The following is a 12,899-nucleotide window of genomic DNA, read 5'->3' as shown; positions in this document are numbered from 1 at the left end:
CAAGAGGTCGCGAAGCAAGAGAGGTTTGTGATTCGGTAGTAAGGCATCACTAGAAATTTCAAGTGAAAAAAGCGATATAAGAGATCTGATATACCTACTGACCAGCCTGCAATCGCACCAGATCAACCAGCCCACCACCAACATGGCTCCCAAGCAACTCAACTTCATTACCGGAAACAAGAACAAGCTCACGGAGGTGAAGGCCATCCTGGGCGACACCGTTGACCTGCAGAGCCAGGCTTTAGATCTGGTTGAGATCCAAGGCACAATCGAGCAGATCTCTGCAGACAAATGCCGCAGAGCTGCTGAAGCTGTGCGCTTCCTCCTTGGGCAATCTTGCGAAACATCTAGCTGATTCCTTACAGGTCCAGGGTCCAGTCCTCGTCGAAGATACGTGCTTATGCTTCAATGCGCTGAAAGAGCTTCCTGGTCCTTACATGTATGTTCGCTTCCTGGCAACTTGGAATATGGGCTCGAATTTAATATTTCTTACAGCAAGTGGTTCCTACAAGAACTTGGTCACGAAGGGCTTAACAATCTCCTCGCTGCCTACCCCGACAAGTCTGCCCAAGCAGTATGTACATTTGCATATTCTGAAGGTCCCGGTCACGAGCCCATCATTTTCCAAGGCCGCACAGATGCAAGCCATCCTCCCTTTCCCCCTCGCACCCCTCCATCTGACCAGAACCAGGGCAAGATAGTCCCCGCAAGAGGCCCCACAAACTTTGGTAAGTCGTTATACATACATGATGGTGCGATTTATCTTTCCAGCAGTGCTCATTCTCCATAACCTAGGCTGGGATCCAATATTCGAGTACGAGGGCAAGACGTACGCCATGCACACCACCCCTTTTGAGATGGGTAAAGGCTGACTGGCTGCAACAGGTACGCCGAGATGGATAAGGCCGAGAAGAACAAGATCTCGCATCGTTTCAAGGCTTTGGAGAAGCTCAAGAAGTGGCTGGAAGAATCGTAGATATACCATAGAGCAGCAATTAGACCTCCTATCAAGCATTCCCCGCGTTGTTCTCCTTCCAATGCGCGATCCAAGTCTCAATCCGCTCTATGTTGCTCTCCATATCATCCGAAGTATTGCTCGTCAGTTCGACAACTATCTCTTCATCGTAGGAATCCCTGGCTTCTTGGAGCAGCACCTCCATGATTTCAGAATCAAGATTCTCCTGGAGCTTGACTTCGGGGTAATCTCTATGCCGTCGTCAGTAAAGGCCCCTGCCCGCAATATCTCACATGCTACACCCACCTGGCCTTCAGTCGGTCATATAGAAGCGTTGAATCCACTCGCAGAACAACCACCAGGTCGATCCAGCTCTTCGGGAACAAGTCGCACGCGTGCCAGTCTATTATGTATCCGCCCTGCTTCACTTCGTCTTCGATGGAGTCAAGTAACTTTTGTTGCGCAATTAGTCCCTGCCTCCACATTTATGGATTTCATATTGAACCTTGTCTTCGTCTACAATCCAGCTCTTGAATTCCTCATCGTATCCATCGTGGCAGCCCCGCTCCTTCACGATATCGTTTATAGAGAGGTGTTTCAGTCCGGTATTTTGCGCAAGAGTCTCGCAGTGGGTGGTCTTGCCTACCCCTGGGGTGCCAGTCACGATGATGTTTGGTTGAGTTCTCATGATGTCTCTGTATTTTGAGGAACGTTCGCAGATGTATTTCTACTTCACATACATTTTTTTTCTTTTCAAATTCTGCCGAGTCTGCCAAGGCTTGCCGATAAGGAGCAACAAGGCGGTCAGAATCCACGTGACCCTGACCGTTTCTTTGTAGGTGCAAGGCAGGTAGATAGACAAAGTACCTTTTTTACTTCACTTAAGTTTTATGCTCACGGTGCAGCGTAGCTTTAACAGCAGAAATTCTGATTCATTAGGTCGTCAGGGTCTTGGCGTCTGTTTTGTCTGATCCACGCTCCTGAGTTCCTCGCCTCCGAACGAAGTGAAAAATGCTCGTTCTTTACCGATATCCTTAAAAGCTTCAACGCCCATTGCAAATGTCTACAAGATGCACCAAATGTCCTATTGGGCAACCATTCCAACAAATCACACAACATACAATAACAGTTAAAATGGTGGGACTAACATAATCCTGCCCTATACAAAAGGCCGCGAGGGCCAATGGCAGAAGATCTTGGGTAACAGCTCGTGGAGAAATAGTACAAGAGAAGTGAAGTGGCATGAGCACATATGTGCTTTCTGGATAAGGCCCGCCAGATTATATCAGAATCGTAGCTCATGCGCCATTCAGCTCGCTATCGGTAAGGTCGTTCGAATCGTCTTGCGGATATTCAAGCTTCTCTTGCTGCGCTATAGCCTGCGCTGATACAATCTCCGCGAGTCGTTTTAAGCGGGGGGTTTGAAGCCCTGTAACAATCAGCCGCCGGCCAAGACTGCATTGCACAACTAGATGAAATGACTTACAAGATGGGGTATAAGTTTCAAGGGCCGTGATTACACGGGGCTCGGCGATCTCATAAGGTCCGCTATCATCCATGTCCACAGCGGCAAGAAGGAGGACATCGCTCTTCTCGGTGACTCGAGAAGCGACGGCTTTCATAATTTCGCCGTTGATCGGCTGCTCATAATCGGCAACAAGATACTGGTTCAACAGCTTCTGGATTTGGTTCGGAGACAGCCTTCATATTGTCAGAACATCCCATATAGAGTGACGTGGTAGGTACTTACATCCAGCAGATATCTTGGATTATCTCAATATCATTCAGTGTTGCCTTCTTCAGCTGCAGTAGCTTGGTTGCTTGCTGTTATAGTGTCAGTGTGTTATTTGATACCAAGTCACTGAAATCACTCACCATTAGATGTTCAAGCTGAAGGGTCCCTTCTGGCATATCGTGGCTCTTGCACCACTCCTCGATACGGGTGATGTTGTAGTTGATTTGAAGTCCACGTTTCCAGGAGAGGAAGTTCCTTCGCATCAGAAGATCGTTGAAAGCAGTAACACCAACCAATCTCAGCAGCTCAGTCACCGTCTGGGTGATGATCGAATCCTCAAGGTAGTAGGCTTTCATTGCCTTGAAGACACTGTTGAGGAGACTCAACAAATTGTCCATGCTGTAAGCTGGTGCAGAGTTGGACTGAAGTAATTTGCCCAGGAAACGGTTGCTCTCGTTCGTGACGAAACCAGGCAGGGATTGAGACTCGATAATGGCAGGGATAATCATCTTGTGGAGTTTTCTCTTGAGAACCTTCATCCAGGTGTGATAGATGTTGAACTCCAGGCTCTCAAGATCATGTTTGACAATCTCGAGAAGACGATCGTATTCGTAGTTATCAGTCTTTTGTGCCTCATACCAGTCTTCGGCAAGGAACACAAAGGAGAGCATTTCGTGCACATTAGACAACCAGAAAGCGCCTGGGTTGACGGCCTCATCACCATCATGCTGCATGACTTCCTGTTGAATTGATTGCATGACGTTGGCTAGGAATCTCTCCGATTCCTTCACAAACCCATTGTTCCACATTTCCGAGGTGACCAGGTTGATCAGATATGATGGGAAGAGAACTTCTTTATCGGTTGGCGGTGGGGTTGTCGTTGGAATTGGGATCTTAAGGTTGCGAATCAAACCCATGGTAACCTCATCATTCAGACCGTCCTCATCGGCAAGAAGATTCTCAAGCTCAAATTCGATATTATCGACACCCGGCATCAAGGGCGAGCCCGAAAGGTTTTGGCGATGGAGAGTACTCGAAGTAACAGCCATGGAGACAGGGCGAGGGTTATAAGCCCCACTGAATCGATCAAGATCGCGGGCCTCAATCCCGGCACTGCGCCTTTTTGGCTTCTTTGAGGAGACCAAATTGATCAGGCCATTCGATGGCGGCTGGGCAGCAGCTCCATTCGTCAGCTCGCCATTAGTCGGCATAGCAGGTGCAACTCGCTTGGCCAGCTCAAGCTGATCTTGCAATTCCGCAAGCTGCTGCTTGAGAGTCATCTTCTCCGACTCGTGGACAACACTAGCCCGCTGGGTGTTCTCGAGCTCAAGTTTGGATATTCTTAGGGACTCCCGTAGCTCTTTCTCCTCTTCTTGCATACGCTTGATATTGGCCGCTGCTTCTTCAAAGTTCTGCTGCAGTTTCTTCATTTCGTCCTCCATTGCTGAGAGACGCGCTGCAGTGATACCGGCCTGGTTTGCCTCACTCTGCAGCTCCTTAGACCGAGTTTCCAATGCGTTATGTCTATTCTTCCACGATTTGATCTGGTTCTCGTAGTTCTCCACTTGACTGACCAGAGTCTTGTTTTCTCTCTTTATCGTACCAAGAGATTGGGTGAGCTCGACCACCTTGTTCTCCAACTTGTAGGAGATTTGTTTGAGATCACGTGCTTCCTCCCGAACCTTTTTGTATCCGCGGCGGGCACGCTTGCCTCTCCACAAGCTCTGGATGATGACAACCTTTCTCCTATACTGTCTCCAACTCCGCATCTGTCGTCTTGAGCGCCATGCTCGCTGGATTATTACTGCAGCGTTTCCAAGACGGGTGTCTAAGATCTGCCGTCTGCGCAGGAAACCTTTAGCCGCAGCTTGGGCTTGTATAACGTTGTTGCGGATGGCATTATAGCTCTTGCGCTGCTTCTGGCCACGCCATACTCTTTGGATTGTGGTTGCAGCTTTGACTTTCCGGGTCTCTTGAGCAAACTTTCTAGACAGGTGACCCCTTATCAAGGATTGGAAGACTAATATGGAGTTTCGTGCCTCGAGGTACTTGCGCCGGTAATACTTGGCTTTTAGGTTCTTCTGGATCATTATCGCGCAGTCATTGAGGCGATTTGTTCGAAGATTCTCCAAGAATGCCAACATACCAGCACGGAAGAAGATCTTGGTCAGTCCGAGTTGGTACTTGTCAAGACCCTGACCGGTACTGGTTCCAAGGGCCCTTGTGAGTATCTGGTTCGCCATAGCCCGAATTTCGGAAGTCCATGTCGACGAAGGTACCAGCATGTAGTATCGCAGTGCAAATTCCTCATATGTCCATCTTGTTGGGTATCCAGCACAACTGATTCTCACCGTCTCAAGCACACCACAAGCCCGCAGCTGGCTCAGGACCATAGGGCCTTCAAATACCCAAGCTTCCTTGCCTTCGTTGGGCTTGATGCATCTAATGTAATGGACGTCTGTGTTGTTAATGGTGTTCATGAGTTCAATAAGAGAAGACTTGAAGATGCCGCCAAGGGTAGGTTTGCGGTTCACAGCAACGCCGATTCGACGGCCGGCGGCAGGCTTCACCGAAGCCGACGAAGCGGATGCACTGTCCTTCTCTCTAACAGCGGACGCAGCGTCCAGGACTTGTCCTAAGAACTTGTTCGTCGAAGCTCTCAAAACCGCCATGTGCTCGTCGGGAACCGTGTCACGGTTCTTGTCGATAAATCCATCAGATTCGTAGGTAACGTCAATGGCGTAATGACAAACTGTAAAAGCCGACTTGCCAAAGCGCGGCTTCTTGTAAAACTTATTCTTGTCGGCGGCGTAGTTGTGATGTAACTTCGTGACGAATTGCTCATCAGAACCCATGGGCAGCCTCGATTCTTCATCCAGCAAAGACAATATACCGAGCTTCCCTTCTATCAGATCTATACAAGGCTGGTTATCTGAGAAGTCGATGAATGTCCAGTCGATCTGCTCTTTGAGATATTCCTCCTGCTCTAGTTTAAAGACGTGCGCATTAAACTCCTGTTGGAGTTTTTCATTGGCATAGTTAATGCAAAATTGTTCGAAGGAGTTTTTAGCAAAGTGCTCAAATCCGTAGATATCCAGGACCCCAATGAAGGATTTCACACGGCTGAGGACTTCGTCTGTGGCAAGTGCATGATTGATGCTCTCGACCAACCAATCAAAGAGGCTCGAGTAGATGAATTTCGCGACGGAGTCTCGCACGACAATTGCTTGCTGCTGGGTCAAATTTGAAGTGATCTTTTCCCCTCTGGTGATCAACTGTTTCTTGACAATCCATTTTGCAAATTCTACCGGGTCAACACCTAGTATTGCCGCAGCTTTTTCCAGGGAGGGTTCTGTCGGTGATAAAACGGAATCCGTTCTCGAGGCTGTGATTTTGACATTTCCAAGATGAAGTAAAGCGGCAAGCAGCTTGAATATCTCGGCTTGCTTACTATTGTCCACACCAATAGTTGTCAAGGACTTCTTCAAAGCTTCGAATTCCGCCTTGTCATCCACACCATCGATGGTTGGGGAGCTCCCTTGATTCAGATAGTCGAATTGGTCCGCGGGTAACAGCTGCAGCTCTTGTCGCTCACTCTCCGAGGCACCTGCAACCAACTGGTAGAAGACATGATAGTTGCGCTCCTTGAGCGGCTGGAAGACAAGTCTTGAACGTTCCAGCAGATATGTGCGGATCTTAGCCCCAATGATGCTTGTCTTGTCGTCGAACATGATCTCGATATACTTTCCAAAACGAGATGAGTTATCGTTTCGGGTCGTCTTTGCATTACCAAATGCTTCCATGATGGGGTTCGTAGCAAGGATTTGCTCTTCCGTTTCACTCATTGTTTCTGTCCCTCTTTTCATCTTTGACCCGGGCTGGTCTGGAGATTCTCTTGTCGCAAAGTATCTCATGATGTACTTCGCGCTGACTGTCTTCCCAGCTCCGGATTCTCCTGATACAACGATCGTTTGGTTCTTTCCGCTCCGTAACATATCGCTACGCTTGTCAGCAAGCTTTCCTTGGGCTTGGTATATGCCACTTACGCAAAGGCCTCCTCAGCAATTGCAAATAGATGCGGGGCTTGTGTTGCCCTATGCTTCCCTGCATACACTTGTACCATACCAGGGACATATAAAGAATCGACTCGAGCGAAGGGATTCGTGGCTATCAGGACAATACCACTATATGTATATATCTCCTTCTGTGAATACCGTAACCGGATGGCTTGGAGAACTATGCAGGTCGATTAGTAGAGGTCTACAAATGCTTCGCAGATACCCTACCGGCCGGCTCGTTCAGATGTGATAAATTCGTCAAGTCGTCACTAGCTTCGAGCATTGTCGGATTCATCAAGGGTGGAAGATCCGGGTTGTTGTCAATGGCAAGAGCCTCTGCGGTCGTTTCGATCGTCTTGGTCTAGTAGTAGAGATGGAGGGTCAGTACCAATAGAACATTCCGGGGAGAAAAGTGATGCCGTTAGAGCTGCACCAGACGCACCTCGCCATTTGCAAGGCTGAAAACCAGGGTCAACTTGTCCCCATCGGCAGTCTTGGAGATAACTTCTGATGCCACCCATCCCTCCTTTGCATCAGGCTGCCATGCCTTCGTGCCGACATCGTAGTTGTGCGCCATCGAAGGGATCTCGGTGGACAGACACGTCCAGTCCTACCCCGTTCTCAACGTCCGTCAATCCTTCAACAAGCAAAGCGGGAAGCGAGAGAGGTAGCAGATCCAGCCTGCATGAACAAGACTGGGATGAACGAGGGGGAGGTGCAGAGGCTGTAGTGAAGGACAAGTGTCAAAGGGGGTATGCTGCTACTACACGAAGCTCGCTATCTTGCCAGGTCATCAGCTACACATCCCAAGTGACTAGTGAGAGAAGAGGAGGAGGAGAAGGGAGAGTGCCGGGTCAGTACTTGGGAGAAAGATCAAGTAGAAAGATGGTGAAAGCAGTTGGGATGATGCTGCTTGAAGCTTTGAAGATGTCGCGTACCTAGGGGCTTGCTTCGATGCAAGTAGCTAGTAGGCACTGTGGTAGTGGATTACGGAGTCGGTCGACACAGGGGTGGATGCTTAGGTAAAATAAAAATCCCGCGCGGGTGTTTCCAGTTGGCGTGTTCCGCGTTTCCTTGACTGCACACGGGATACAGTAAGATAGGATAGGATAGGACGATACAGACCCATCTACGGGGTCATGAACAGCTCTTATTCTTCTCCTTACCTGGCGGTGTCCGAGTCTCATCATGTCCTTTTACTACGATCGCCCCTCCTCAGGGGCACTGCGGTGTTCACTTTCTGGTGTGCTATGGCCCATAGTAATAGCACGCACGCGCGGTTGTCTTCTACCGCGGCCTCATGTTTGTGCGTGACAAGGCCTCCTGCTTGTTCCTTTTCTTCACCGCCTCCCACCCAATGCTGTTCTCCCAGCCTCCTCAGGGCACGGCACGGCAGGACGAATCCCGGCATAGTCACGGACTCAGTTTTGCTACAGTGTTTTCCTCTTTTTTTCTTTTTGGTACCTTGTTTGATTTCTTTTCTCTACGCAGGTACCAGATGCGAAACGGCGCGTACCTCCACCGTAGATACCAGCTACCTGCGCATGCTTATCCAAGAGATGAGTTTCTTTCTATTGACCGCCTCCAGAAATGCCCTTCCCTTCGTTCTCTCTATGCTCTATGGTGTTGAAAAAAACCGAGCAATCCGAATGACGCCTTAGGCTCCTGTTGAATGCAAAACATTTCCCCCCCCTCAATTCCGCTCTATTTAATAGAGTACACGGGTCAAGATACGTGCTGCTCATATTAGCCAAGGCTCTGGAAACCCATCGAAATAAGAGAATAGAATAGATCGTAAAGAAAGAGAGCGCCTGCTCAAAGCTTCGTGAAACTTACAGCTCAATGCTTCCAGGCTATCAAAAATCTCCTTGACTTCTGTCCTCTGCACGTTGCTGATATCAGCCATTAGGTAGGCCACCTGTGAATGGTCAGCTGAGTGGTCAAGGCCGGTTGGCTGGAACGTGATGATTCTTACATCTCCTTTGTTATCAGTGATTTGCTTGTCAACATTGTGGTTGCCCAGGATCTCATTGACTAGTTCGCAGTTAGCATTGCTAATAGAGCATTGATGAGACTTTGTTACCTCTTCTGAGCACACCGGGAACGTTGCGATGGATGTAGATGACCTGCTATTGTCAGTCGCGTTTTTAAGACCTTGGAGAAGAGGAACTAATGCCTTACCCTAGCATGGTCACGCTCATCCAGTGTCAAAGAACGAAGGTTAACTTCTGGTAGGTTCACAGCACCAAGAGTCACGCCAGAGTTGACGTATCGGACCAAGGCCTCACCGACTGATCAATGGTCAGCATAATTAGATACCATTAATTGCAGAAAACTTGCCTTCGACACCAATAGCACGCTGGGCCTCTTCTGTGCTACCACCAATGTGGGGTGAGAGGATGACATTCTTGAGGCTGCGGAGATCCTCTGCCCATGGATTCAGACTATTCGTGAAGTAGTCACCGTTACCAGCCGGTTCACTTGGGTAGACATCCAAGGCCGCCCCAGCAATCTTACCGCTACGGGAAGCATTGATAAGAGCGGGGATGTCGATCACACTGCCTCGACTGGCATTGATCAGATAGCTTCCTTCCTTCATTTGTTCAAATTGAACTCGCCCGATCATGTTCTTCGTTTCGGGAAGCTCAGGGACATGACATGTTACGAAGTCCGAGTTGCTAAGTAGTGCTTCAAGAGTAGGGACCTGCTTCGCTGTTCCCATAGCCATCAGGTTGACAACATCGTAGTAGATTACTGACATGCCCATTGCCTCTGCGAGGACAGACAATTGTGAACCGATATGACCGTAGCCGATGATACCTTGAGCCGAATATCAGCCTCAGCAGACCTCATAGCAAGGATGCAATAACAAACCGAGAGTTTTGCCTCGAATCTCCCAGCATTTCGCGCTGACTTTGTTCCAGGTTCCATTATGCAATTCCATTGAGCGGTCGCCCAGTTGGCGGGCAAGCATAATGATCTCTGCGATGACAAGCTCTGCGACACTTCGGGAGTTTGCGAATGGCGAGTTGAAGACAGCAATTCCATGTTTTGCTGCATATTCGAGATCAACCTGGTTGGTTCCGATACAGAAACACCCGATTACGATCAAGTTCTTGGCCTCGCGGAGGACCTTCTCACTGAGCTTGGTCTTTGATCTGATCCCGATAACGTGGACATTGCTATGAGAGGCCAATTAGCTAGAGATCTCCGAGTAGAGTAAATCTGTCCCACCGAATCTTCTCAATCAATTCATCCTCTGGCAGAGAGGTCTTCAAAGCTTCCACTTGATAGCCTTGGCCAGATAGGATGTCGCGACCACTCTGGTTGACATTTTCGAGTAGCAGAATCTTGATATCCGTCGTGTCAAAGGGCTTCAGCTCTCTCTGGTTGGACAAAGTAGCACTTCTTGCCAGGTTTGCCCCGCCAAAGCTGCTCGAGGGGGAATGGAATGCCGCACTGGGCGAAGTCGATACGCTGTGGGAGACCGGTTTCGCAAGTCTGGTTGGGATATCTTGTGCTTCCGCCATGCTTGCTCCGTGTACTATGAGGCCGATTGGTTGTTTTGAAGAGGAGGATAATGAAGGAGAAGAGGACGTTGACAATACACAAAATGTGCGCGAACCGTGAGTCAGATCTGCTTTTCCCTCCCTTGGTTGATCCCTCGCGTCATTTTGCCCCGCGAGGCTCGGCCTCTGAAAATTTCTTACAGGGATTTCTTACTTAGCCACCTGTCAGCCTTACCGCCCGATCAAACGTTCAAACGTTCACGCAGGCAATTGGTCGACAGCAGGCCATCATCATATCACGTTTGCTGACTTGGCTGAATTCGGTGAACTTTTCTTATATGTTTTCTACGGAGTGCGCCCTTGCAATATTTGCATTTGCATTAATCGAAAATGCATGAAGAGATAGATGCAGTACAACCAACAAAAAAAATCAGAGCAAGCTTCGGAAGCTGATTAGACTAGTCTAGAGGCAACGACGAAGTAGTTCCATCGTGCCATGTAAAAACACCTATGCAATTAGAGAGGTCCCTCCCCAAGAATCTACGCCAAGCATTTGGTGTGTCAAATGCGGGGGGCAATCTTGGCTGAGAGGGCCATCGAGAGGCCAAAAGAGTGATAGGCGGGGTTTGAGTTTTGGGCTAAGGGGAGAGGTCGGGCGGTTCAGAGGCCGGATTCAACTCGGAAGGTTTAACTCTGCTTGCACTCAGCAGCCTCCTGCTTTGGTTTCGCAGCATCGTCCTTCTCACATCAGCTAAGGTCTTGAATAAAAGTTGAGGAGCGACTTACATCATCGTCTGATTCTTCCTCATCGTCATGGTCTTCACTCAGGTCATCGTCTTCCTCATCGTCCTCATCCTCGAAGTCGCCTTCCTCCATGTCGTCCTCAATCTCCTCGAACTGGAGAGCCTCGCCAGTAAACCAGTCAATAGCGCGGGGAATGAGCTTCTCCTTGATATCTTCTCCCAATTGGTAGTCAAGCTCAAGGCGTTCCTCAATGTCGGACGCAGCATCGTCATCATCCTCATCGGTTGGCACCTTAGGAGGGTTGAAGAAGTTGAAGAAGGACTCTGTTGGCACGGTCTTCTTGACAACTCTGGTTTGCTTGGTGTCTTCACATGTATTAGCCAGGGCTCAGTAGATGCCGCAACATGACTTACTCTTGTTCCGCTGCTTCTTGCTCTCAACTCGCACAGTCAAGTCTTTGCCTTCCTTCCAGTCAATCTTCTCGCCTTCAGCGTGATCGTAGATGAAGTCTCCGCCATAGCCGCTCTCATTTTGGTAGAAATATGTCTTGCTGATGGTCTTGTTGGTGAAGAATTCATTTTCGGCAAAGTGGAAGATCAAACGGAAACCGGGCTTGTCGAGGTACTCCATTTGGATGTCGACGAGGTCTTTGAGGGCTGCCTCATCTCTATCGGTGATCATCTCAGCGAGGGAGATTTGGTTCTTCATCGCGGACAGCCAGAATTCTGGAATGCCCTTGACATCAGAAGTTGCCTCCTCCTTCTCGGCGGATTCTGTCGCATCTTGCTGCTCCTCATCCTCTTCGCCAGCCTTGATCTCCTCGGCAGTAGGCTCCGCGGCACCGTTGACGATCTGGGCTCGCTTTTGGTATAATGGGGTGAACTTGGCAAAGTATTTCTTCTCCAATTCCAAGACCTCCTCCTGAAACTGGGCCTCCAACTTCGAGTGTTCCTTCTGCACTCCCTTCAAGCCGGCAACACGTCGGCGAACTGGTGCAGGGAGAGACTCAACGTAACCGGACGACCGGCCAACAAGTGAGCCAAGCTTGCCCTGAATCATCTGGACAAGCTTCGGGTTTTGCGCGAAGATGGACGCTGCTGCGGCGCGGTCGAACTCCTCTGCGGTTGATATTAGCGGGTTGCACATAAATCACGGTGAGGGGCAAAAGGGCCCAACGGACCTTCTTTGATGGTGCCTACACCGGGTTGCTGGGCGTGGGAGGAGATAGGAGCATTGTTGGCAGGAGTATTTTGAGGGGTTCTGGCCGTGAAGTCAGCGTGAAAAGTTCATTTTTTCTTTCAAGGACGTGCTCGTCGGTGTGGGTACCCAGGGTGACTTACGGAGCGGTTTGGAGATTTTGTTTCTTTGGGATTTCCGACATGTTGAGGGAGCCTTGAAAGAAGGGCTTGACCTTGACAGAAGATTAAAGAGGGATCTCAAATGGGGATCTGACGCCTCGTGCGTGGCTGTCGTCGGAAAGATTAAGGAATTATTGAAGTTGAGTTGAGTGAGGGCGAAGTTGAGGACGAGTTTGGTGGGACGGAGTCGAGGCTAGCACGGTTCACCGCCTAATTTTCTTGGGGACCCTTTTTGCTTGTCACTCCAAGGGATCTCGACCCGGTAGAAGACTCTGCGCGGACCGAATTGCGCGGGAAAAAACACAGAAGGATGAATACGAACTACGCAGGCCAGGCAGATCCAGGTCTACCTTCGTGACCGGGTCCAGATTGCAAGACAGAAAAAGGCTCAGTGCGTGTTTAACCCTTTGCAGTCCTGGAGGCGAAGTCCTACCTACTGACCTCGCCCACGGTTGGCAGAATCTGTATCGATTACCGAATCCGTCTAGCCGCACTAGGACATCTGGACTGCCGCTATCAAGTACTATGTAGCACTTCACA

The 12,899-nt window shown here is 49.4% G+C and overlaps 5 protein-coding genes across 5 annotated transcripts; 1 reads left to right on the top strand and 4 right to left on the bottom strand.

Annotated features, from left to right (window-relative positions):
• On the top strand, positions 1-976 carry M430DRAFT_69096 (hypothetical protein; the record flags this gene model as incomplete). Its single annotated transcript, XM_024869405.1, has 7 exons — positions 1-23; positions 106-313; positions 366-439; positions 496-640; positions 692-728; positions 796-829; positions 886-976. The coding sequence occupies exons 2-7, from the start codon at positions 143-145 to the stop codon at positions 974-976; spliced, it is 552 nt and encodes a 183-aa protein (XP_024717806.1). The 5' UTR covers positions 1-23; positions 106-142.
• M430DRAFT_36892 (hypothetical protein) lies at positions 918-1,662 on the bottom strand. The gene is made up of 3 exons (XM_024867011.1): positions 1,461-1,662; positions 1,262-1,407; positions 918-1,206 (listed from the first exon to the last, which is right to left on the bottom strand). The coding sequence occupies exons 1-3, from the start codon at positions 1,641-1,643 to the stop codon at positions 1,008-1,010; spliced, it is 528 nt and encodes a 175-aa protein (XP_024717805.1). The 5' UTR covers positions 1,644-1,662; the 3' UTR covers positions 918-1,007.
• Positions 1,663-1,857: 195 nt separating this feature from the next.
• M430DRAFT_61049 (hypothetical protein) lies at positions 1,858-7,705 on the bottom strand. The gene is made up of 7 exons (XM_024868897.1): positions 7,191-7,705; positions 6,977-7,109; positions 6,737-6,926; positions 2,831-6,689; positions 2,706-2,779; positions 2,442-2,656; positions 1,858-2,384 (listed from the first exon to the last, which is right to left on the bottom strand). The coding sequence occupies exons 1-7, from the start codon at positions 7,323-7,325 to the stop codon at positions 2,254-2,256; spliced, it is 4,737 nt and encodes a 1,578-aa protein (XP_024717804.1). The 5' UTR covers positions 7,326-7,705; the 3' UTR covers positions 1,858-2,253.
• A 473-nt stretch (positions 7,706-8,178) lies between these two features.
• On the bottom strand, positions 8,179-10,396 carry M430DRAFT_145615 (hypothetical protein). Its single transcript, XM_024862962.1, has 8 exons — positions 9,983-10,396; positions 9,623-9,930; positions 9,068-9,568; positions 8,930-9,039; positions 8,832-8,874; positions 8,724-8,782; positions 8,585-8,666; positions 8,179-8,485 (listed from the first exon to the last, which is right to left on the bottom strand). Exons 1-8 carry the CDS (start codon positions 10,276-10,278, stop codon positions 8,457-8,459), a joined length of 1,428 nt encoding a protein of 475 aa, XP_024717803.1. The 5' UTR covers positions 10,279-10,396; the 3' UTR covers positions 8,179-8,456.
• A 158-nt stretch (positions 10,397-10,554) lies between these two features.
• Positions 10,555-12,785, bottom strand: M430DRAFT_176969 (hypothetical protein). Its single transcript, XM_024863722.1, has 5 exons — positions 12,342-12,785; positions 12,182-12,261; positions 11,415-12,119; positions 11,044-11,366; positions 10,555-10,995 (listed from the first exon to the last, which is right to left on the bottom strand). Exons 1-5 carry the CDS (start codon positions 12,380-12,382, stop codon positions 10,945-10,947), a joined length of 1,200 nt encoding a protein of 399 aa, XP_024717802.1. The 5' UTR covers positions 12,383-12,785; the 3' UTR covers positions 10,555-10,944.
• Between the last annotated feature and the right edge of the window lie 114 nt (positions 12,786-12,899).

Source organism: Amorphotheca resinae (genome assembly GCF_003019875.1).
Source record: "Amorphotheca resinae ATCC 22711 unplaced genomic scaffold M430scaffold_11, whole genome shotgun sequence".
Classification (NCBI taxonomy): domain Eukaryota; kingdom Fungi; phylum Ascomycota; class Leotiomycetes; order Helotiales; family Amorphothecaceae; genus Amorphotheca; species Amorphotheca resinae.
The sequence above is the reverse complement of the archived record's forward strand: the minus strand, read 5'-3'. Positions and strand labels throughout refer to the sequence as shown.